This window comes from Eleginops maclovinus, chromosome 2 (genome assembly GCF_036324505.1).
Source record: "Eleginops maclovinus isolate JMC-PN-2008 ecotype Puerto Natales chromosome 2, JC_Emac_rtc_rv5, whole genome shotgun sequence".
NCBI classification, from domain to species: Eukaryota; Metazoa; Chordata; class Actinopteri; order Perciformes; family Eleginopidae; genus Eleginops; species Eleginops maclovinus.
The window spans coordinates 21914886-21937657 of NC_086350.1; the positions used below are offsets into that span (position 1 = coordinate 21914886).

The 22772-nt window shown below is 44.2% G+C and overlaps 1 protein-coding gene across 1 annotated transcript in view; it reads right to left on the reverse strand.

Moving 5' to 3' along the window:
- Positions 1–296: 296 nt before the first annotated feature.
- The window catches only part of lonp2 (lon peptidase 2, peroxisomal), a 31044-nt gene continuing 8568 nt past the window's right edge, over positions 297–22772 (reverse strand). The window contains exons 5-17 of the mRNA XM_063896669.1: positions 22625–22747; positions 22374–22537; positions 21950–22044; positions 20835–20953; positions 20515–20654; positions 18854–18995; positions 8823–8973; positions 7351–7477; positions 4584–4723; positions 2400–2485; positions 1940–2147; positions 1654–1844; positions 297–1575 (exon numbers count right to left, since the gene is read on the reverse strand). Coding sequence (XP_063752739.1) covers positions 1345–1575; positions 1654–1844; positions 1940–2147; positions 2400–2485; positions 4584–4723; positions 7351–7477; positions 8823–8973; positions 18854–18995; positions 20515–20654; positions 20835–20953; positions 21950–22044; positions 22374–22537; positions 22625–22747 — 1917 coding nt within the window. The 3' untranslated portion in view covers positions 297–1344. The remainder of the gene's footprint in view (positions 1576–1653; positions 1845–1939; positions 2148–2399; positions 2486–4583; positions 4724–7350; positions 7478–8822; positions 8974–18853; positions 18996–20514; positions 20655–20834; positions 20954–21949; positions 22045–22373; positions 22538–22624; positions 22748–22772) is intronic.

A 22772-nucleotide genomic window follows, 5' to 3' on the forward strand; every position in this document is an offset into this window, starting at 1 on the left:
AATATTTTTCTTAGTATTTCATGAGAGGACCGTAGCTTAGCTAACACTCGTTGCTAAACACACTTAGTGGCCGCCTTTGTGCTAGTTTATGTATCATCCTACATATGCTGTGGAATCACTGTTAAAAGTTATAAGGTAGTTGTAGCTTTAAGAAGGTGTGATGGAAAAGAATAACGTTTCATGTACGCTTTTAAACACAATTTAGCTAGAAACGTTATTTATTGTGTGTACAGTTATAACTTGTCCCAGCGCCTATACTATATTTTTGTCCAATAAAAAAAAACGAGTCCAATTAATAGCATTTTGGATTTTATTAAAATTGTAATATCTGTCCAGAATAATTGTTTAGACACATAAGGAAGGGCCTCAGCATTCATAGTGTTTATGATCAAACTAAATATAGCCTTTTCTGTAAATTGATATGAAATGTGCTCATACATCACAATCTGCATGTTCAATACCTATTGAATTTAAATCAGACATGTTCACCTATGTGATTTAACACAAACAGAACATATCATCACATACACGCCAACTCAGCAGGTGGCTTTGCCTTCACTTTTCAGCACACGCTGTAACAATCAAACTGAATCAACATGTTTTCGGTGGCAGGCAATGTTTTAAGGCTTCACATTCATTTCACAACGCTGCTATTAATATAATGAAGATATTTTTGACAACAGCAGTGAAGCTGAATCCCAATGTGACAACACACAGTGGGAATGCTATCAGAATAAGTCTTCCCTGCAAATGATACCATCACGACCCCCATAACAGAGTTTGGAGTATATTACATTCTCCTACAGGGCTTGAATGGGAATTTGGAGCAATAACCTCAAATGATCTCTTCAATAGGAAAATAATGCTTTGTTCAAAGGAGCATTACATCCGGTCATAAAAGGGAAACAAGGGAAATTGTTGATTTATTCTGCATTTCAAGAACAAAATCCAAATGTGGAGAATAAAGTCCAAAACCATATCGAAAATAAAATTAAGATAGCCATTTGGAGAATAAACGGAGAATAAGTTTGAACTTTTGGGGGAATAAATCAAAGTACTAGCGTTAGCGCATACACTGATATTTGGAAATGTTTCTCGAAAGTTTGGCATTTTTCTCAAAATGTAAAATTTATCATCTTGTTTTTCCCTTCATACTCATCCAACAACCTGACTACTCAGAATCACAGCTGTTCACACTGACTTACAATTTCCGGGAAACTGCAAATCAGGGAAAAACACATTGCACTCCTAGAAGTCGAGCATGACTACGCAAGCTCTCCGCTGTTGGACTACAAAATGCTTCTCTCACTTCAGACTAGCTGTGTGTGTGTGTTCTTCAGTGTGTTACAGTTTACTGCTGAGCTGAGGCTGTGTGTGTGTGCCAGCTATTCCTGGGAAGCCTCCGTCAAAGGCACCGTTCAAAACTTCATCCAGGTTGGCCGCGGTGACAAAGTCAAGGTCGGCTCGGACGTTAGCCGGTAGCTCCTCTAAGTCCTTCTCGTTGCGTTTCGGGAGGATGACGCGCTTCACTCCCGCCCTGTGGGCCGCCAGGACCTTGTCCTTGATTCCACCCACCTGAAACAGACCAATCAGCTGTGGTTAAATTTGAAAAACAAATCAATTTTGTCTTTAAATTACGTGTTAAGAACTCACGGGCAGCACCAGCCCTCGCAGCGTGATCTCGCCCGTCATGGCGACATCTGATCGGACCAATCGGCCACTAAACAGCGATGCTAGGCAGGTAACTATTGTAACGCCTGCAGACGGGCCATCTTTGGTGACGGCTCCAGCAGGGAAGTGGAGGTGGATGTCTGTCCCTTCCAGCGGATCTGGCCCTCCGACCACTGATCAAACCCACACAAGTGCACGTCAATTAGCCTAGCTGCGGATCAGAAGCATTTCTTTAACTCATGTACACTTTGAATCTGTGTGCACTCACTGTTGGTGAGCTGGTAGGTCTTAGCGTTGGCTCGGAGCCAGCTGATAGCAAGATGTGCGGATTCCTTCATAACGTCTCCCAGCTGACCTGTCAGAGTGAGCTGGCCCTCCCCCTCCATCCGACTGGCCTCCACAAACAAGATCTCCCCCCCCAGCGGAGTCCAGGCCAGACCGACAGCCACGCCTGGCAGGGTGAGTCTCTCAGACACCTTACCAGAACGAAAAGAGAGATGAAAAAAGCACAAAAAAAGGGAAAAGCCTGTTTTACTTTATACTGTATGATAACATCAAGTGGCTGCTGCACTATTCTCACTTAATGTAGAGCAGCTGTTGTTGGAGCTGTGAGACAGCTTTTCTTTATATTCATGAGCTGTGCAGAAATACCACACAGCCTCAGGACATTAAATATATCTGAAGGTCAGCTATGCAGGTTTCTGTAAATGTAGATTGGTCCTGCTCACCTCCATCTCAAACAGAGGAGGCCCCAGGATGTCTTTCAGGGCCACGTGGTCGATCACGATGGGCATCTCTGGCGGCGCTGCCTTGTCTGAGCACACAGGAAGTTAAGTTAGTCCTTAATGTTGACGTCATATTTTTTATGAGAAGAGTTACAGTGGGGCAAAAAAGTATTTAGTCAGCCACCAATTGTGCAAGTTCTCCCATTTAAAAAGATGAGAGAGGCCTGTAATTTTCATCATAGATACCAACTATGAGAGACAGAATGGGGAAACAATCCAGGAAATCACATTGTAGGATTTTTAAAGAATTAATTTTCAAGAAAAAAGAATTAATTAATTTCATTTGTTTTTCTCATTCTGTCTCTCATAGTTGAGGTATACCTATGATAGGTCCTCTCGCTTTAAGAAAGTACTCCTGATGTCATCTCGTGACCTGGATAAAGACCCCTGTCCACAGTCAATAAATCAGATTACAATCTCTCCACCGAGGGCAAGACCAGAGACAGGTCTGGTGATCATGGTGGAACTAATGTCTAAGGACATCATGGACAAGATTGTAGACCAGCACAAAGACTGAATAGGAGACAAGACCACCAGCAAGCAGCTTGGTGAGAAAGAGACAACTGGTTTGATTATTAGAGAATGGAAGAAGCACAAAATGACCATCAATCGCCCTCAATCTGGGACTCCACTATCTAAGGTCTCGCCTCTTGGGGCATCAATGATCATGAGAAAGGTGAGGGGTCAGCCAAGAACTACACAGGAGGGACTTGTTAATGATCTCAAATCAGCTGGGACCACAGTCACCAAGAAACCTATTGGTAACACACTGCTCTGTAATGGATACAAATTCTACCATTAAAACTATAGACTTTTAATTTATTTGTAAGTAGGCAAACTTACAAAATCACAATTTAATATCCCTCTAGAATTAAGTATACAGAAAACAATTAAATAATACAAATACATTAATTAAATGGATGTGTCTTCTGTGGTACTATGAAAACAAACTGGCATTCAAGAGTTTAAAATTCTGAAAAAAAAAAGCTTAAAGCTAAATCTACTTTAGTTTTACTGGTGCTGCTGATAAAAGGGAGTTAAAAATACTGTCTGTTATTTTTCATGCCATGTCTTAATTCCAGTTTCAGAACAATTACTGTATTATGATATATACCATTACTATGATATAATATACTCTGATAGATGATTTTGGCCCTGAGTAACACATTGAATTAGTGATTTTGAAAACAGGTGTCGTTAGGTGCTAAGCAACTATTGAAAACTGCCAAGTAAGTATTATTTTAAGGAAACTTAGATTATGGAATCTGTTTTCTACAGTAAATAATATAGATATGTTCTCCCCATTTGTTCTCTTAACTGTACCTTAACATCACTTGCTATCATTTGCAGTTATTTTATACAACAGTTTTTATGTTTCTCAAGCTCAATTCTCATACCAAGGAATTATCTAGGCCTTTCTCACATACGAAATCCACACATTATGTAGCTGGAACAACTATGCTACAGATTCTTTGTCATTATTGGTGGTATGCAATTATGAACACAGCCAGTTTCAAGTTGGGGACTTATTGGTGAAACTGTTCTGTAGATAAAGAGGACATATTATATTCATTTTGTGTGTGTGTGTGTGTGTGTGTGGGGGGGGGGGGGGGAGAGAATCTCCCTCTGGTGGGAACATTGGGATTTTTGCCTTTGTAGACCATTTACAAAAAAACGTAACAGGAAAGGGGAAACCCAAAATAGCAGACCAAGACCCCTTGTATGTCATTTTGTTTAACTTGGTGCACTCATGGCTGTGTGTGCCAATAGAAAAGTGTGCAAGCATTGTAAGCAGTGAAATATAATCTTATTAGCGTTTTTATAAGTGTGTGGTCACGTTGTAGTCCCTTTGCTCGCCATGAACTGTTCTTGCTCAGGTTAATCTCCCCCCTAGTATTGGTTTCTTGGGGCCAGAAAGATCCGTTTTTTTCGGCGCTTAAAGCCGGCGCTTAAAGCCGGCGCCGCTGCGGTGGAAACACGAAAAAACCAGATCTTTATCGGCTCCAGCTCCGGCCAGGTTGGTGGAAAAAAGAATTGATTGACTTTAACGTATGCAAGTTGACTTATTGTGAGCGAGAGTGCTCTGCTTAGCATCTGGCTCATCAGGCAGAGAGCCGGGGCTCTTACCCCCCGGCTGCGTTGGGCTCTCCGGGCTCAGAGCCTCCGTCTTTGTGACTCTGTGACCTTCAGCGACCTTCACAGCCACAGCCCGGCAGATCGCCCCTAACTTCCTCTCAAGGGAGCGCACGCCCGCCTCCCGGGTGTAACTTAAAAGGACAAAAACACACAAACAAAGGGGTGAGGTTTCAATGAAGCTGTGGCTGAGCATCAGTGATCAGCATGTGTCTGCTACACAAAACAGGTTCAAATTTAACATTTGGATCAAATGCTGTGCCTCGCTCGGGCCTGAAAACGCTGATTAATCGTTTTTACTGTGGCATTAAGAAAACATAATCATATTAATTTATTCATCCTAGGGGGAATTGTTTTTTTCTAAAAGCTGCTTGGTTTTATGATTAAATATTTTTTTTTTTTAAAAAGAACATTTATGAAAAATGTTTATGTAAACACAAGAAGTTTAAGAAAAAAATCTGCATTAAAATAAATACATGAATAAAGATATTAATGCAAACATAAGCTAAACGAAAAGTTATGAAAAAATGTAAAATGTCTAAAAAAAGATTAAATTAAATAGAAAAATACAATATTAATACAAACATAACAAGTTAAATTAAAATGTCTAGTAAAATATCAAATTAAATATAGTTAAATTAGTTATATAATCATGGGAAATTCAGGTAAAATGTCCCAAAAATATAAAATAAAATATAATATAAACATAATAATTTACAGTAAAATGTCCAACACAAGATAACAAAAATAATATTCAAGTAAAAAAGTGCACACTCATAATAAACAACACATAACATGTATATTGCTACATTTATAGTGATGTACAAATGTGAATACAATATTAATGCTGAATTGCAGTCTAAAAAGCTTGTAGTTAGTTGAAGAACCAGTCTATTGACCATTTGTGGTGAGGAATGAATCCAAGAGCATATCAATGAAAACTTGGGGTAAAAATAGATATGAATTCATTCAAAATGAACTGGATTGGCCCCGGCCGTGGCGCAACTGGCTGGGGCACCTGCAACGTACGCCGGCGACCCGGGTTCAATTGTGGTCCTTTCCGGATCCCATCCCTACTCTCTCTCCCGCTTTCCTGTCACTCTCCACTGTCCTATCCCCCAAAAATATCTTAAAACAAAAAGAAAAAATGAACTGGATTGATAGTGTATGCAAAAATACTTGAAGCCCAGCTGAATTACATCCGTATCTACTCCCTCCACTTAACACCAAACCTCTTCTGTTTCTTCTGCTTTCTGCTATTTGTTCTTCAAAAAAGGTCTAGACAGTAAAAAGGGAGTCTCCTTTAAAGGATGAGCACCAAGCTGTGGGGTGTGGAATGTTACAATGGTAACTGGACTGGAGTGTGGCGTGTGTTGCACCGAGGCTCTGCGGGGAACGTAGTGCTGACCATGTGAAAACAGCGGAAGCCGTTTTATCAGCGGGAGCTCGATGTGGGCTTATTTCCTTTTAAACATGCACTTTGATCCGGCTGGTATTGATAGATGTTACCATTACAGTCTGACTACATTGACAGATAATCAGACTGTTTCCAGCTTCTCAAATGTCATGATTTTTTGCTTTTCTTCAGTGACTTGAATGAATTTGGTTTTAGACTACTGTTAAGACGAAACAACCAACTTGAAGCTGGTAAAATGTGCTCTTTAAAGTGTGATATGTGAGTGAGTGTGATGTTGGTCAACCGCTTAGAGATGTCCTGCCTCTTAGCCTAGCATGTACACCGTATTGGAGTGCTAGCCAATAGAAGCATAACATGCCACTTGTTAGATGCTTTGATCCAAAGCACAGTAGTGATATCACTATGTCGCAGAAGTATGAGTACATCGAGGCATTGTAGGTGGGGTGTGCGGTGGTGGATGGTATGGGAGAGGCTTTTGTTGGCCTTTGAAGACCCTTTTCATGCACAAAAACATATATAGCACACTACAGGAAAGGAATAAAGCCCCCTTAACTTACAGTACACTGTTTTATAACATTCAACCGCAAAGAACTGAATGAGATCCAAAGCAAGACTTTTAATAAAAATCAACACCGGACCAGAATCCATGGTGAAAGGCAGGATACGCACTGTGGAGGACAATAATGCTGATGTGTTTCAGACAGAAACTTACAGACAAATGAGTCTGCACTCATACATCTGGTTTAAAGATGTTCTCTGTCCAATCAAAAGACAGAGACCAGTACTTCACTACAGGATACGCACTGTGGAGGACAATAACGCTGATGTGTTTCAGACACAGACTTACAAATGAGTCTGCACTCATACATCTGGTTTAAAGATGTTCTCTGTCTTATGAAAAGACAGACACCATTACTTCACTGCCTCTCGCGCCGGCAGTGAAGTAATGGTCAATATTCACAACACATAGTCACTAAACCACTTGACAACTTAATGACACACTCTGATGACCAGTGGAATTCCAAGTAAGCCTCAGATCCTGGATTTCTCTGCCATTCACACAACATACACATGGCTCTTGTGAGCATGCAAACACGTGCATATAATCTTGGGAATTGGGTGTCATTTATTTAAAATATTCCTGTGTAACATGAGCTCAAGCATGCTGTAACAAATATGATGCACCTGTTACTGACTACTAGACAGGGTCTCTCCACTAATGACGTATTTTGAGACCACTAAAGGATGTGAAGATTTCATAAAATGTGGCTCTTATTATGTAGAACTTGAGTTATTTACCTTTTTTCATTACATACTTTTTAAAAATGTTTTGTGTGTGTATACCTGCTGATAATATTCTGTGTGGTGTCCTGTGGTATATGCAGCTGTTGAGGGGTTAACCCATGCTGCTCCAGCTGGTTTGGGATCAGGTGACGGTGAGCTATCTCCACTTTCTCCTCCTGAGTGTAGCCTGAAACACACAAACTAGTCTTTGAACACAGTAATTCATAATATTCATTATTGGTATTTGTAAGGGATAACGCACAGCGAGCCAAACACATGTGTCTTTAAAGCTGTTTCCTTCTGTTGCGCTCTTTTTTTTGTTCTCTTATTTTTTACTTGTTACAGTTTAGCCATCATGATGCCAATATTTAATCTGCTCCACATACAGTGAAGGATTGTGAACTATTTGATCCCCTGCAGATTTTGTGAGTTTGCCCACTTGCAAACAACTGAACAGTCTTTACTTTTAGTGGTAGGTTTATTTTACAGTGAGAGACAGAATATCAAAAATCCAGAAATGTACATTAAAGATATAAATTGATATGCGTTTGAGTGTGGGAAATAAGTATTTGATCCCCTTTCAAAACATGCCTTAGTACTTGTTGGAGAAAGCCTTGTTGGACAGCACAGAGGTCAGATGTTTCTTGTAGTTGGTCACCAGGTTTGCTCACACCTCAGGAGGGATTTTGGTCCACTGCTCTCTGCAGATCGGAAATCCTTAAGGTTTGGAAGCTTCAGCTTCCTCCACAGATTTTCTATGGGATGGAGGTCCGGAGACTGGCTAGGCCCCTCCATCACCTCAATGGGTTTCTTCTTTAGCCACTCCATGTTTTGGGTCATTGTGCTGGAGGAGCTATCCATGTCCCATTTTCTGTGACCTGGCTGAGGGAAGGGGGTTATCAACCAATATGTTACGATACATGGCCCCCACCATCCTCCCCTCGATGCGATGAATCACCCTGTCCCATTAGCAGAGAACACCCCCCCAAAGCATAATGTTTCAACCTCTGTGCTTGATGCTGGTGATGGTGGTCTTCAGGTAATAGTCAGCATTGTTGTTCCTCCAAACACGACATGTTGAGTTGATGCCTAAGATCTTGATTTTGGTCTCATCTGACCACATCACCTTCTCATAAGCCTTCTCTGAATCATTCAGAGGTTCATTGGTAGACTTCAGATGGCCTGTACATGTGCCTTCTTAAGCAGGGGACCTTGCAGTCCGTGGGAGCCAGAATTCTTGTTGGTTGCAAGAGGATCAAATACTTATTTCCCACAATTAAATGCAAATAAATGTATATCTTTGTGTACATTTCTGGATTTTAACATGCTGGGGTGTGCATGTTTGGATGAAACCAACTGTGATTTGCTACGCAGCATGACACAATATTTCTTCAGCTGTTTCCTAGATATGGAGAAAACTCAATTACACGGATGCACTCTGGGGTTAGTTTATCACCAGAGCAAGAGTCCCAGGTTCCTTGATCAAACGGAAAGTGCTACAAGAGGGGATTTCTTAGAGCACCTGAACCTACCTGGTACCTGCAGCACCTCCATCCTGTCCAGCAGGGCAGGGGGAATGGTGGCTGTGGTGTTTGCTGTGGCAATAAAGAGAACTTGGGACAGGTCAAAGGCCACGTTGAGGTAATGGTCGGTGAAGCTGTGGTTCTGCTCTGGGTCCAAGACCTAAAGGCACAGGTAGAGACAGTTTTAGTGTGTGCATTTTTGTATCGAACTTCATTTAATTCATTTAGATAGAAAGAGGGCCAGCTAATCTTAGCCTGGCATCATCTCTGGTTTGAACACAAACGTGAGGAGTCATTAACAGCATCAACAGGCTGCAGCATTATTTTATTAAATGTTACCAAGAATAAGTCACAATGACTGATAAGATATATGCCTCAATAAGTGTCTTTTTACAATGAGTTTAACTGTAGAAGAACCCAGTTTATCTTCCTTGATTACATTTGCTTTATTGGTCATCATTTGGGGAATGGGTTCATCCGAGCTGCATGTAACAAGGCATTGCACATGAATTCAAAATTAATAAAATAAAAAATAAACAGGAAGCTAAATGGACACACTGTTTTCTCCACCGTGAAAGCCTTGCAGCAAAACAGTTGTCACCAGATTTCCACCAGGTGATGGATGTAAGTGCGAAAACCATAAACTTTATTAAAAACAATGCTACGAACTCCAGATGTTTTGCTAAGCTTTGCGAGGACATAGAAGCAGATCACATCCAGATGCTGTATCACAGTGAAGTGAGATGGCTTTCAAGAGGACTAGTCCTCAAGCGTTTGTTTGAACTGAGGAATGAGGGCTTCTCTTTTCTCACTGAGAAAAACAATCATCTTGCACAGTACTATGCCAACACAATGTTCACAGCAAAACTTGCCTACCTCTGACATTTTTTCACTGCTGAACCAACTGAACATCTCACTTCAAGGAAGAAACAACAAATATGTTGCAGACAAAGTTCAAGCTTTCAAGAGGAAACTTGCTTTGTGGACCAAGAGGGCCGAGGAAAAGAGGATGGACATGTTTCCACTTTTGTCTGACATACAAACTACTTTCCTGAGGATCTACTTTCCTGAGGATCCCAGAGAGGGAAACATGTGGATTTTGGACCCATTTTCAGTGGATCCCACTAAAAATGATGTTGCTTTGCCCTCATATCTGGAATCCCAGCTTCTGGAAGTTTCCACTGACAGCACTTTAAAGTTGCATTGGGGCAAACTGGACCTGGGCTCCTTCTGGATTGCTGTCTCAAAGGAGTACCCATGTCTTGCACTGAGGGCCGTGAAAGTCCTTCTCCCATTCACGACTACATACCTGTGTGAATCAGGATTCTCCATTGTGGCCACAACCAAGACCAAAGCCCGAAACAGACTCAGAGCAATGCTTGAGGCTACTCTGAGTGAGCCTTTCCCCCATTCCACCCAGACTGGATCAGAGGCAGGCCCAAATGTCTCATTAAGAGGCGAAGATAAAAAAAAGGGAGTTGTATTACTGTTGTTCATTGTTGTTCATTGTTGTTCATTGTTGTTATTATTGTTGATTTGTCAGTGTGGCAGCCGGGTGTGGTTAGAGCGCCGGCTGCTGGGGTGAGGGGAGTGGCTCGGCCGGAGACCAGACAGCTGATCGGAATCAGGTAATCAGGCAGTCAATATAAAACATGTCGGTAACCTGGTTCTGGTCTGTCTTGCAGTAGGCTGGGTCCTGGGAAGACCACACACCCCGTCCTGGCCTTGCCCGTCCTGGAAGTACCGCGGAGCTTTCTTTTGATTGCACGTTTCGGACGAAATAAACGCTATTGTTTTTGCCCAACCCCGAACGCTTCCGTCTCTTGCCTTTTACCTGAGCCATCCTGCTCACAGTGGCACCTAAACAGGGACCTGACCCCTCAGATGACGGAAGGAGAAAGCCCGCTGGGCCAGGCCCTCCAGCGTCTCGCCCTCATGCAGGCTCGAAATCGCCTCCAGCCAGTGGGAGGACCGTGCTCTCCTGCGGGAGCTGCTGCAGCGTCCGGCCGCCCGGGAGGCCGAGCCGGTGACCAACCCAGCCCGGCCGCCGCAGATTGCCCTCCAGAAGATGTCAGCCGACGACGACTCAGAGGCTTATCTGGACATATTTGAGGGCACTGCGGCGGCGTGCGGGTGGCCGGAGGAGGAGTGGGCTGTGCGGCTTCTTCCCCTGCTGGCCGGGGGAGCGCAGCTAGCCGCCCACAGCCTGCCAGAGTCCGATCGACATGAGTACAAGCAGCTGCGGAGGGCCATCCTGGACCGGCTCGGCAGCACGCCAGAGGGACACCGCCGCCGGTTCAGGGCCCTTCCCTTCGAGGACGCTGGCCGCCCCTTCTCCTACGCGAAGCAGCTCCTCGATGCGACGAGGCGCTGGCTTCAGCCAGGGATGCGCTCCGCCGAGGACGTCATGGAGCAGGTGGCACTGGAGCAGTTTGTCGCCGGGCTGCCATCGTCAACGGCGAATTGGGTCCAGTGTCACCGCCCTGCCAGCCTGGAGGCAGCCTTCGTCCTCGCGGAGGACCACCTTTCGCTTCCCCGGCGGAGCATGAAGGAGGAGCCCCGACAACCTGTCGTCCCCGCGGGCCGACCCGTTCCAGCCCCGAGGAGGAGGTTCCCGACAGCAGCCGCTGCACCGCCTTCCCCTCAACCCACGACCCGGCCCCTTCCCACTCAAGCCCTACCTCATCTCTCTCTCTCTCTCTCTCCTCAGGATCCAGCCTCCGCCTCTGGTCGTCCGGCACCACGGGGGGCTCCTCAGGCGCCAGGGCAGGAGTGCTGGCGGTGCGGGCAGCCCGGCCACTTCCGGCGGGAGTGTCCCATGATGGAGGTCGGACAGTTGGTCCGGGTTGCGGGACCGCCAGTTGCCTCCCCCGGTTTAGAAGGGACGTACCGTATACCGGTATGTATACAGTGGGGTACCCACCAGGCTCTGATGGACACGGGCTGTAATCAGACGATGATCCATCAGCGCTTGGTTCGGCCGGGGGCATTGGTTGAAGCATCGTGGGTGAAGGTGAGGTGTGTGCATGGGGATATTCACCAGTACCCGGAGGTGACTCTGGAAATATCTTTTAGGGGTAAAAAGCATAGAGTCAGGGCTGGAGTTAGTACTCGCCTCACGCACCCTCTGATCTTGGGAACAAATTGGCCGGGGTTTGCTAAGCTAGCGGGGGCTATGGGGGTGCGTTCACGGGAGTCAGGGAAATGTGAGTGGTGTGCTGTGTTTAGAGGCGAATCGGAAGCGGCTGACGGCGACGAAGGGGGAACAGACACGGAGGGGGCCGGGGAGGTCCCTCTACCACCGGAGGGTGCCGGGGAGGCCCCTCTGCCCCCGCCAGTGTTTCCGGTTGAGGATTTCCCCCTCGAACAGTCTAGGGATGGGACCCTTCAGCACGCTTTCGATCAGGTGGTGAGTATTAATGGCTCCCAGCTCCACCCAAACACAGCACTCACACACCCACACTTTGTTGTTATTAGGGACAGGCTGTATCGTGTGAGCCGTGACACACAGACAGGAGAGATCAATACCCAGTTGTTGGTACCACAAAGCCGTCGGGAAATGATTTTCCAGGCAGCTCATCACAACCCCATGTCAGGTCACCTAGGGTACGATAAGACACTACACCGGATCATGGCCCGATTTTATTGGCCGGGCATTCGCGCGGATGTGAAGCGGTGGTGTGCATCCTGCAGCGAATGTCGGCTGGTTAATCCGCCGGCCACCCCAAAAGCGCCTCTGCGCCCACTCCCATTAATTGAGGTGCCTTTTGAGAGAGTTGGTATGGACCTCATCGGGCCATTAGACCGGAGTGCACGGGGATATCGCTTTGTACTCGTCCTAGTGGATTATGCAACACGATATCCCGAGGCAGTGCCGTTGCGCAATATCTCTGCAAAGAGCGTTGCACAGGCACTGTTTCATATAATCTCCCGAGTCGGGATCCCGAAAGAGATCCTGACTGACCAGGGCACGTCATTTATGTCACGCACACTACGCGAGCTGTATGAACTGTTGGGCGTCCGCTCGATCCGGACTAGCGTTTACCATCCACAGACCGATGGCCTGGTGGAGCGGTTTAACAAAACGCTAAAGAACATGGTTCGTAAGTTCGCTCACGAGGATAGCCGTAATTGGGATAAATGGCTAGACCCTCTGTTGTTTGCAGTGCGGGAGGTGCCTCAAAAATTCAGTACGTTATGGACCTGCGAGCAAAACTCCATTCACTGGGGCAGTTATCACGGGAGAATTTGCTGCAGGCTCAGGAACGTCAGCAGCGCCTGTACAACAGAGGGTCGAAACTGAGACAATTTTCACCGGGAGATAAAGTACTTGTGTTACTCCCGACTTCTAGCTCCAAATTACTCGCCAAGTGGCAAGGGCCCTTCATGGTCACACGACGAGTGGGGGACGTAGATTATGAGCTGGTGCGTTCTGACAGGGGGGGAGCAACACAGATCTACCACGTAAACCTCCTTAAAACATGGAGGGAAGTGGCGTCTGCTTCTCTGGCCACCACGGTGATAGAGAGAGATGAGTTGGGACCGGAGGTCATTATTAACACCGAATTAGCCCCGGTCTGTTGCGGCGACCATCTCTCACCCGGTCAGATGGCAGACGTTGCCGCGTTGCAAGGGCGGTTTGCCGATGTGTTCTCCCCGCTGCCAGGGCGCACCTCTCTCATAAACCACCGCATAGAAACGCCCCCGGGCGTGGCCATTCGTTCACGGCCCTATCGGCTGCCTGAACACAAGAGGAAAATTGTTCAGGCGGAGCTTCAGGCTATGCTAGAGATGGGAGTAATAGAAGAGTCCACCAGTGAATGGTGTTGCCCTGTCGTGCTGGTACATAAGCCGGACGGGTCAATCCGGTTCTGTGTGGACTACCGCAGGGTTAACGAGGTGTCCAAATTCGATGCTTATCCAATGCCCCGGGTCGACGAACTCCTGGATCGGCTAGGCACTGCTCGTTTTTATACGACACTGGATTTAACCAAGGGCTACTGGCAGATTCCCCTTTCTCCAGAGTCGAAGGAAAAAACGGCCTTCTCCACTCCGTACGGTTTGTACCAATTTGTCACACTTCCTTTCGGGTTGTTCGGGGCTCCAGCCACCTTCCAACGGCTCATGGACCGAGTGCTGCGTCCCCACTCTGCATATGCTGCTGCTTACTTGGATGATGTCATCATCCACAGTGAGACATGGGAGCAGCATATGCAGCAGGTGGGGGCAGTGCTCGAGTCCCTGAGGCAGGCGGGGCTCACGGCCAACCCAAAGAAGTGTGCGGTTGGGCGGAGGGAGGTACGGTATCTGGGGTACCACTTGGGCGGCGGGCAGGTGCGGCCACAGATAGAGAAAACTGCCGCAATTTCTGCCTGTCCGGTGCCCAAGACGAAAAAAGAGGTTAGGAGGTTCGTGGGGCTGGCCGGTTACTACAGGCGGTTCATCCCCGCCTTTTCGGAGCTGACCAGCCCTCTGACCGACCTGACCCGAAAGGGTGCTTCAGATCCGGTCCAGTGGACGGAGCAATGTCAGCTGGCGTTTGAGAGGGTTAAGAAAGCCCTCTGTGGAAAGCCGCTTCTGTTCACCCCTAACTTCTCTCTACCTTTTGTTTTGCAGACCGACGCCTGGAACAGTGGGGTGGGGGCCGTTTTGTCCCAGCAGGTAGAGGGGGTCGACCGCCCCGTACTGTACATTAGCCGTAAGCTGGCTCAGAGGGAGGTGAACTACAGTACGGTGGAAAAGGAGTGCCTCGCCATAAGGTGGGCGGTCGGCGCCCTGCGTTACTACCTCCTGGGGCGCCCTTTCACCCTCTATTCGGACCATGCCCCGCTCCAGTGGCTCCACCGCATGAAGGATGCCAACGCCCGGATCACTCGTTAGTATCTGGCGTTACAGCCGTTTAACTTCAAGGTGATCCACAGGCCGGGTAACCGGATGGTCGTGGCTGATTTCCTCTCCCGCTCGGCGGAGGGGGGGAGTCAAAATAATAACAAAATAAACGCTATTGTTTTTGCCCAACCCCGGCGCTTCCGTCTCTTGCCTTTTACCTGAGCCATCCTGCTCACAGTCAGATATAAAGATTCTTCTGGTTCTGCATGCCTGCTGAAGCAATTGTCAAATGACTTCGCAGATTATAAGGCTATAGTTTCATTTGCACTTTATTTCAATTTTATTTACAGTTTATTTCATTAAAAAAATATTCATATTATTTGAATGTATTTATTTTGTCACCTTTTTACTGATTGATTGATTTATATATATATTTGTAATTTTTTTATTATAAGTAAAATCTAAATATTGGTCCTTTTTTAATTAAAAAGCCTGACTTGATCCTTCAGGAATTATCAGCCTGTTCAGTGGCTTGATGTGTGTGCAGGTTTACATACACATGTCTAATAAAAGTCTTTGTGATGATCCCATTTTATCATGTCATTTTATTTGACAAGGTTTTTGCTTGTTAAACTGTAAGTGGATTTGGTTTATTATTGAATACAAATCAAACCGTGAGTGAGGTCAATTAAACCAATACAGTGTAAATATTTAATGGGCCCCGGGCCACTTTGTACTATAAAAATTGGGCCTCAAGGTCAAAAAGGTTAAGAACCCCTGGTTAGGGGGGGTGGATAAATGGAAAAAATGGAAAATGATTACGCCCACTTCAGTGATGGTGCATTGGGTCATTTGGGAGATATTTTGTATTGGAAGTTGGTACCTATCATGAAAAACCCCCTACCCCACCCAAAAAACTAAATCGGACATGTTTTTTGCCCCCTTTTCCCCCCTTTTATCATTAAAAATAAAATAAAATCTTAAGAGAACACTTTGGTTCACCTGTCAGATGTTGCAATGTTCTAATGTGATAAAGTACATATACATAATACATTGTGGCTGCTGGTTGACTGCAAGCAAACCGTTGAAATCCCCAAGCAGACAGTCATATTCAACACACCATCAGACAAGCAGTTAAACAAAGTTGTCCCAGGTATGTGTTTTCCTTTTAAACAAAATTATTATATTCTAATTGTATTATTATATGATTTATTGTACTATAATTTAGCTTGGTTTGTGTCAGGTTCCAATATTAGTCATACTTTTAGCTTTCTATCTGTTAAGAACATAGCTCAAACTAGCTAGCTAGCTAGCTTAGTGCAACAGTTGCACCCACACTACACTGGGCTTCAGCAGTGCCATGAATAAAGTGATGCGGTTGGTGGAGGCCGATATGAAGATGGAGCAAGTGCTACAGAGTTTCATGGTGGATCTGGATGTAGACAGCAAGAATGCCAGTGTGGCTGGACAGGCACTGGACATGTGCCTCAAGTTGGTGGCTCCTGAGTATTCCCACAAACCCTGGAACCGCTACAGGGAATTCCTCCTCTTCCTTGAGCAAAGGCAGGTATCCAGTGTGCTGTTTTCCTACAAAGACAGCAGGTTTGGATGTCTCTCCAGGGCAGCAGCAGTCCTAATATACCACTTTGGCCATCTGACAGAGTTCCTGAGCCAGAACCCTCACATAAACAACCGCCTGGCCTGGCTCGTCAGAGAAGTGATGGAGCTTCCCTACCTCAAAGTGGCCCTTTTGGTGTTTGCCTGCCTGGGTGTGCACTTGGTGGAGCCCTTCTATGCCAGAACCATAGAGAAAGATGCTACCCATACTCAGCTCAGGGAGTTCTACAAGGGACTGCATAAAGGCTTGGGCCAGCCAATCAGCGACAACTACACTACGTTCACAACAGCTGAGTATCCTGTAGTGTCTGACAAGCTTTTCAGTAGCGTAAAGAAGACCTACACGGAAGAGGTCCTGAACTCAGTGTCAGACGTGGCTGCCGAACACTTGGATGAAGTGAAGAAGCTGACAGATCTCATGCAGCCCCATCTGAAGACTGTCCTGGCCAGGCAGAGGAGGGACTATGGGATTGATGAGGAGACCTTCCCAATGGACTACCCTGTCAGTGAACAGGCTAGTAACATTGATGGCACCCCTGTGCACAACATTGGGATGGAGAGACAATGTGGCAAGGTGGACTACAGACTGAAGAAGCTAGGCACACTGAACGCAGTCAGTAGGTCAATAATTTTACAGAAGAGCCAGGAGCTTAGGGATGGACAGATTCTGTCCTTCAGATGTTTCAAGGCAGCAGCCCAAGCAAAAAGAGAGGTTGAACTCAACTGGAGTAAACTCATGAAGGCGAAATTCGAGAGTGGGGCAGACGAGAAACAGGAGATGGCTCAAAGAAAGGAGAGGAAGAGACTAGACATGCTGGACACACTGAAATCTAGAGGTGGCCCCTTCACTGACAGTGGGGAAGTTGAAAAGTTCCTTGTGGATGAAAGTCTGAACAACAACGCAAAGCTGCAGAGGATGAAGCTCGAGGTTCAGTTTGCCAGAGAAAGCACCACGCTTCTGCCTAAAGTCGATCCTATCTTCAGAATCCAGGTGACACTGCCCAGTGGGAAGAGGAGGATGAAAACAGCACAGGAGTTTGGAGATGCTCTCATGGCGTACCTAGGCAAGAGGAGTGACCGAACCACACTGGAATATGCAAAATTCCAAGAAAGTCTTGAAAGGCTAAGAAAAATGTGAGGTGCTACTTAAGACTGACAAGTTCAAGTTCTTTCCATGTCAATGTGACTGAATAAAAATGAATTAACTGTTTTGTATTTGAAATAAAAAAATTCCAAATGAGTTTAGTCTTTTAGTATTGGCAGACTGTAAGAATAGTGAATGCATACAAAGGGCAGAACAGCTAAAAAAAACGCTTTTTGTTTCTTTTTTTAATTTTAAAGAGGGATGGGGTATTATTTTCAAGATACAGGGTCACTTTGAGGTGTAACAGTTCTTCTATTAATAGTGTTTATTAAATATCAAATGGGTTTGAAAGCATTTATTCAACAGTATATAGGCAAACAGTAAGAACAGCTTATGCATACCAGGCGGAATGTGCAGAAAATGCCACTTTTGGGGTTCTTTTTTTCATTTTCAAGGGGTGGGGGGTTATTTTCAAGATACAGAGTTACTTTTGGTGTCAAAGTTCTTGTATTGATAGTGTTAATCAAGTCCCAAATGGGTGTGTTGAAATTTTGAACTTGATGATTATCCCCCCCCCTACCTGATTTAGATAACGTTTTAATGCGGAAACAACAACAAGATGAGTTTGACTTTTTTCTTGGTTTTCCATAATATTGTTTAATTGAACACACAAATGTATCAAACTTAGCAATGAAGTTCTGGCTTTTTTTGCATATTTTTGAAATATTGCCAAAAGTTATTGAACCTATTACAAGACGACTCAGATGAGTCAGGTCTGCCTTTTTCTGTGACAGCGTTAACATACTTTGTTCACGTTAGGGCCTTACTAAATTAGTTTGATTGAGAACATTATGGACGTGAGGTTGAACCATTTACCCTATTTAAGTGTTTAAAGGGGCCCTATTATGCCAATTTTCTGGTTCATAATTGTATTTTGTGCCTCTACTGGGACATGTCTCCATGCTTTATTGTTCAAAAAGCTCTTTATTTGTCTCATACTGCCTGTGCTGCAGCACCTCTCTTCACTCTCTGTCTGAAACCAGAGCCCAGTCTGCTCAGATTGGTTAGCTGATCGGCTATGTTGTTATAAGTCAACCGCTTAGAGATGTCCTGCCCTGTAACCTATCACCTTCAATATGTTGGAGGGCTAGCTGGAGGGAACTTTGGGAATTTGGCCTTTGAAGACCATTTACATGCACAAAAACTATAACATACTACAGGAAAGGGAAACCCCTCAAAAGCATAATAGGGCCCCTTTAAGTGTGTGTAAATTAGATGCTGTTTCCGACCTAATGTGTCTAATTGAGGTGACCAACATGCAACTTTTTTCGATTAATCCCACACCACATAAATGCAGCAGAATATTCCCTTCCCCCCAAACGAGATAACTATAGAGAAACACAATTTATATATCCTCCCAATTATAAATTATTGGGTTCACCCTTTTTCAAACATTGAGGACAATTGATACGAATACATAAGTCATGTGAGAGGGAGGGACATATCTGACCTCTAAAAGGGCAGCTGCTGGGTCTCCTTGCAGGCTCTTCCCCAGTTTGTCCACCTCGTCCAAGAGGAAAACGGGATTATTGACGGCAACTGTCTTCAAACCGTTGATGATGCGGCCCGGCATACTGCCTACGTACGTGCGTCTGGAGAAGTGAACACAATTTCAACTCCTGACTTTGGTGTAAATTATGACAAGAGAAAAGTGTCATGGTGAACTTCATTTCTAAGCATTTTTTTGATGCTCAACTGCTCATAGGAGTATGAATTGCATTATCAGGCAACAATGATAATGGAATGGTGGCAGAAAACATATCTGTGACAAATACAAACATGTTTCAAACATTTGTCAGCTCAAGGCATGAGATCTTCAGGATCTGGGTTTCAAAGAAATGAAATAAAAAAAACAACAGGAGTGATCTACCTGACATATCATTTATTGTTAAGATGAACAAAAATTCACCCTTGAAGAACTTTAGGTCGTTATCTCTTGCGCTCCTGCTGTTGGAATGCCTGACACATGTTTCTCATTTGGTTGGTAGAAAGTGTCTAAACTCAGTCTCGTCTTTTTAAAGCAGGGAACAGCTCTGTCGCAACCTGAGATGAATTTTGCTGCCTTGCTCACCCCTCTGCAGACACACATGCATGCAGAGGCAAAGGCTCTGATATGTTATTGTTATTCCACCTGATACTATATACCCGTGCGCAAACACACAGCAGACTGTCTGCATTGTGTGTTTTGATAAGAGTTCAGACTCATTCTGATCAAAGGCAAGATAAATGTCAAGACGGATGCCCCTTAATGATTAGTTTTCTTTACAAAAAGCAGAAACTGTGTGAGTCCATAAATATACTGATAGTTTGTTAGGTCTTTGTTTGTTTTGCAGAATACTTTTACCTGATGTGAGCAAGACAACAGTAATCTTTTAATTCCACAATTTATTTAGTTTAATCCTTAATTTTAGTTGTCGTATCAAAGTTCATTCAATTCCACACGGTTGTACTTTTTACCAGATAATAACGCTTTGTCCCCGTATGAACCCTATCTGAGGTTACGGCAGAATTGATTTAACTGTTTTACATCAGTGCCGCTGATGTTGTGATTTGATAATGTGGTTTACTTGTCAAGAGACAACATTAGCAGCAAACTACTATCCCTGAAAAGGGCATGTCTGGGGTTGGAGGCTCCGTAAGAGATGTGCTGTTTACAGATGTAATTGGTCTGCAGACTCTTATCCGCACAACCTTTAAACATGCACATGTGTGTTTTAATCCTCACTGTCTTAAATTACACACAGGTTGACTCCCAGACAAGCTGGATTTAGATCCATCTTGAGCCAGTGTGTTGAACTGCTGGATAAATACTCCAGCAAGAGTCTTTTAGAAAAAACTTGAAAGAAATAAGGGAAAAAATAACTTGAAAAAACACAAGAAACAAGTTTCCAGGATTACACGCCGCTCCCGAACAAAGACCCATCTGGAGTAAATCCAGTTTGCAGCTGATAAATCAGAAGTCCATGAATTCTAAATATTGAGATTTCTTCAGACGTGTGCATATTTTAAATGGAATGATTTGCCTCACATTCAAGCTGTTTAAGAAATCTCCTTCCCCTAGCTCCACAAAACAAAACATGGTGTTCATAAGCCTCTCAAGTAGGGTGATACCTGTGTCCTCGGATGTCAGATTGGTCACAGACGCCTCCCAATGCGATGCGGTGAAACTCTCTGCCCAGAGTCCTTGCTATGGAGCGACCCACACTGGTCTTACCTACTCCTGGGGGCCCCACGAAGCACAGGATGGGACCCTAAAGACAAAAAGTGCATGAATTCACAGGCAAAAAAAGCGAGACAGGGTTGTGGCGGATGCAGTTTTGAATCCAGCCTGTGACCCCTTTTCTGTGCTCCTATTTTTTACTTTTCTCGCAATTAAACTGTTCCAACAAATAATCTTAAGCTTAACAGACCGACAATTCTTTAAGACACACCTTCAGTGAAGTTTTCAGCTGCCTCACAGCCAGGTACTCAAGCACACGTCTCTTCAGCTTATCCATGGCAAAGTGGTCGTTGTCCAATAGAGTGCGAGCTGCTCGGATGTCCAGGCAGTCTGACCATTGTGCATGTGAATGTGTGTGTTGGGTAGATTCCAAGAAAAGAAAAAGAAAGCAAGTACAATGATTTTCCTTCAGACATACTGATGTGAGGTTTTTTGTTATTCAGGCATTCTGCGGTCAGTGGCAGAGACAAGGCCAAGCAGAGTCTACCACAATTATATTATCATGTAAATGTGTGACATTTATTGGCAGCGGGTCTGATATTCTTATTTATATTCTACCTCAAATAAATCATCATAAATAATTGCATGGTACATTGTTTGATAGGATTATGGCATTGGAACTTTTCATGGAAATTACTCTGGGTTAAGATATAGCAAAATGCTTTTACATATTTACGTTGAACACATGATTAGCATTAGCACAATTGTTCTTTGTTATTATCAATAACATATTAGAAATCTGCGAAATATGTATCTCTGTATCCTCGGTAAATCCCTTGACGTGCAGCAAACATTAATTTTCAGCTGGATGTGTGTCTTTGACAACATGATGAAAGCAGGTCTACTATTCAGCATGAGTTTGCCAACTGTTGTGTAAAAATATCTGGCTCTGGAGCAGCTAAATGCTCCAATATGTTAACAGATCATTGCTAATCTTCACATGGTGTTGTCCTGAGAATTTTTGCTGTTAACAGCTGCTGCTGGAAACTGGATGAGATTGGATGAGAGTTGTGAGCCAAAAGGGCAAAAGTTTTGGACCTTAAAACCACAACAATGAGCTGATAGACACTAAAACACTCCTTACAGCTGGGCGGAACTACAGAGTTTAGTTGGTTAATCAAGCCACACCTTTCATATAAAAGTATTGATAAATTCGGGTAAAACTTTTCTTACATAAAATAAAGGAATATAGTAGGAATATACATTAGCAAGTTCCCTTGTTATGAATTTGAGAGGTAAGTGTAATCAGAGATCTCTTACTGTATCTAAGGAATCTGACATTCTGCATTTGGATCTAGAAAAAACATCGCCTTCAACTTCATTTACCTTTAGTGCTTTTACTCCATGGCAACTCTACCATCAGATCCAAGTAGTTTCTGGTCAGGGCGAATTCAGGCATGGACTGAGGCATCTTTTTTAATCTGAATACACATGTATGAGATTAAATGTAATACAGGTCAGACTTTGTGCTCATCAGTGAAATCATGCATTAAACAAAGTAAGACATTGTACTCAAGACAAAACCACATCTAAGAAATGATCTGAAGGGATTGAGAGTATTCAAAGGCTTTAAAAATGAATCTTAAAAAACTAAAAACAAGCTTTTGTTTTAGAAGAGTCTTTTTTAAATTAAATTAATCAAAACATGATCTATCAAAAAAGTATCAGCATGTGGCATTGTTTCACCCAAAATATTTGCTTTTTTAGAACTGTGGAATCAAAAGGTACAGTTATATAAATGTGAGTTCACCTCTTGAGCTCTTTCAGGCAAACTCTAAGTGCAGCTTCAGGCATCTTGGCTCCATGAACCTTCCTTTCCAATGCTGCTGTGTCATCCCCATCCTCATCTTCATCTTCCTCATCCAGGTTAAACTGCCTGCCCGGGAACACTCCACCTTTACGAACTGATATCACCTGTTCAGATGAGACACAGAGACGTGAGCGGGGATATAAATAAAGATACTGCTGAAAGAAAAATTAGAAATTCCAAAGTTTTGATACCCTCTTCTCATTGTCAGGACTTTTTTTCCTGGTTTTCTGCAGCAGCTTCAGTCCCTCTATCTGTCTTGTCAACATGGGCAGAGCCTTCTTGAATCGCTCCTCCAAACTTAATGCATCAAGGACCTTCAAAGCACACGGAATTACACAA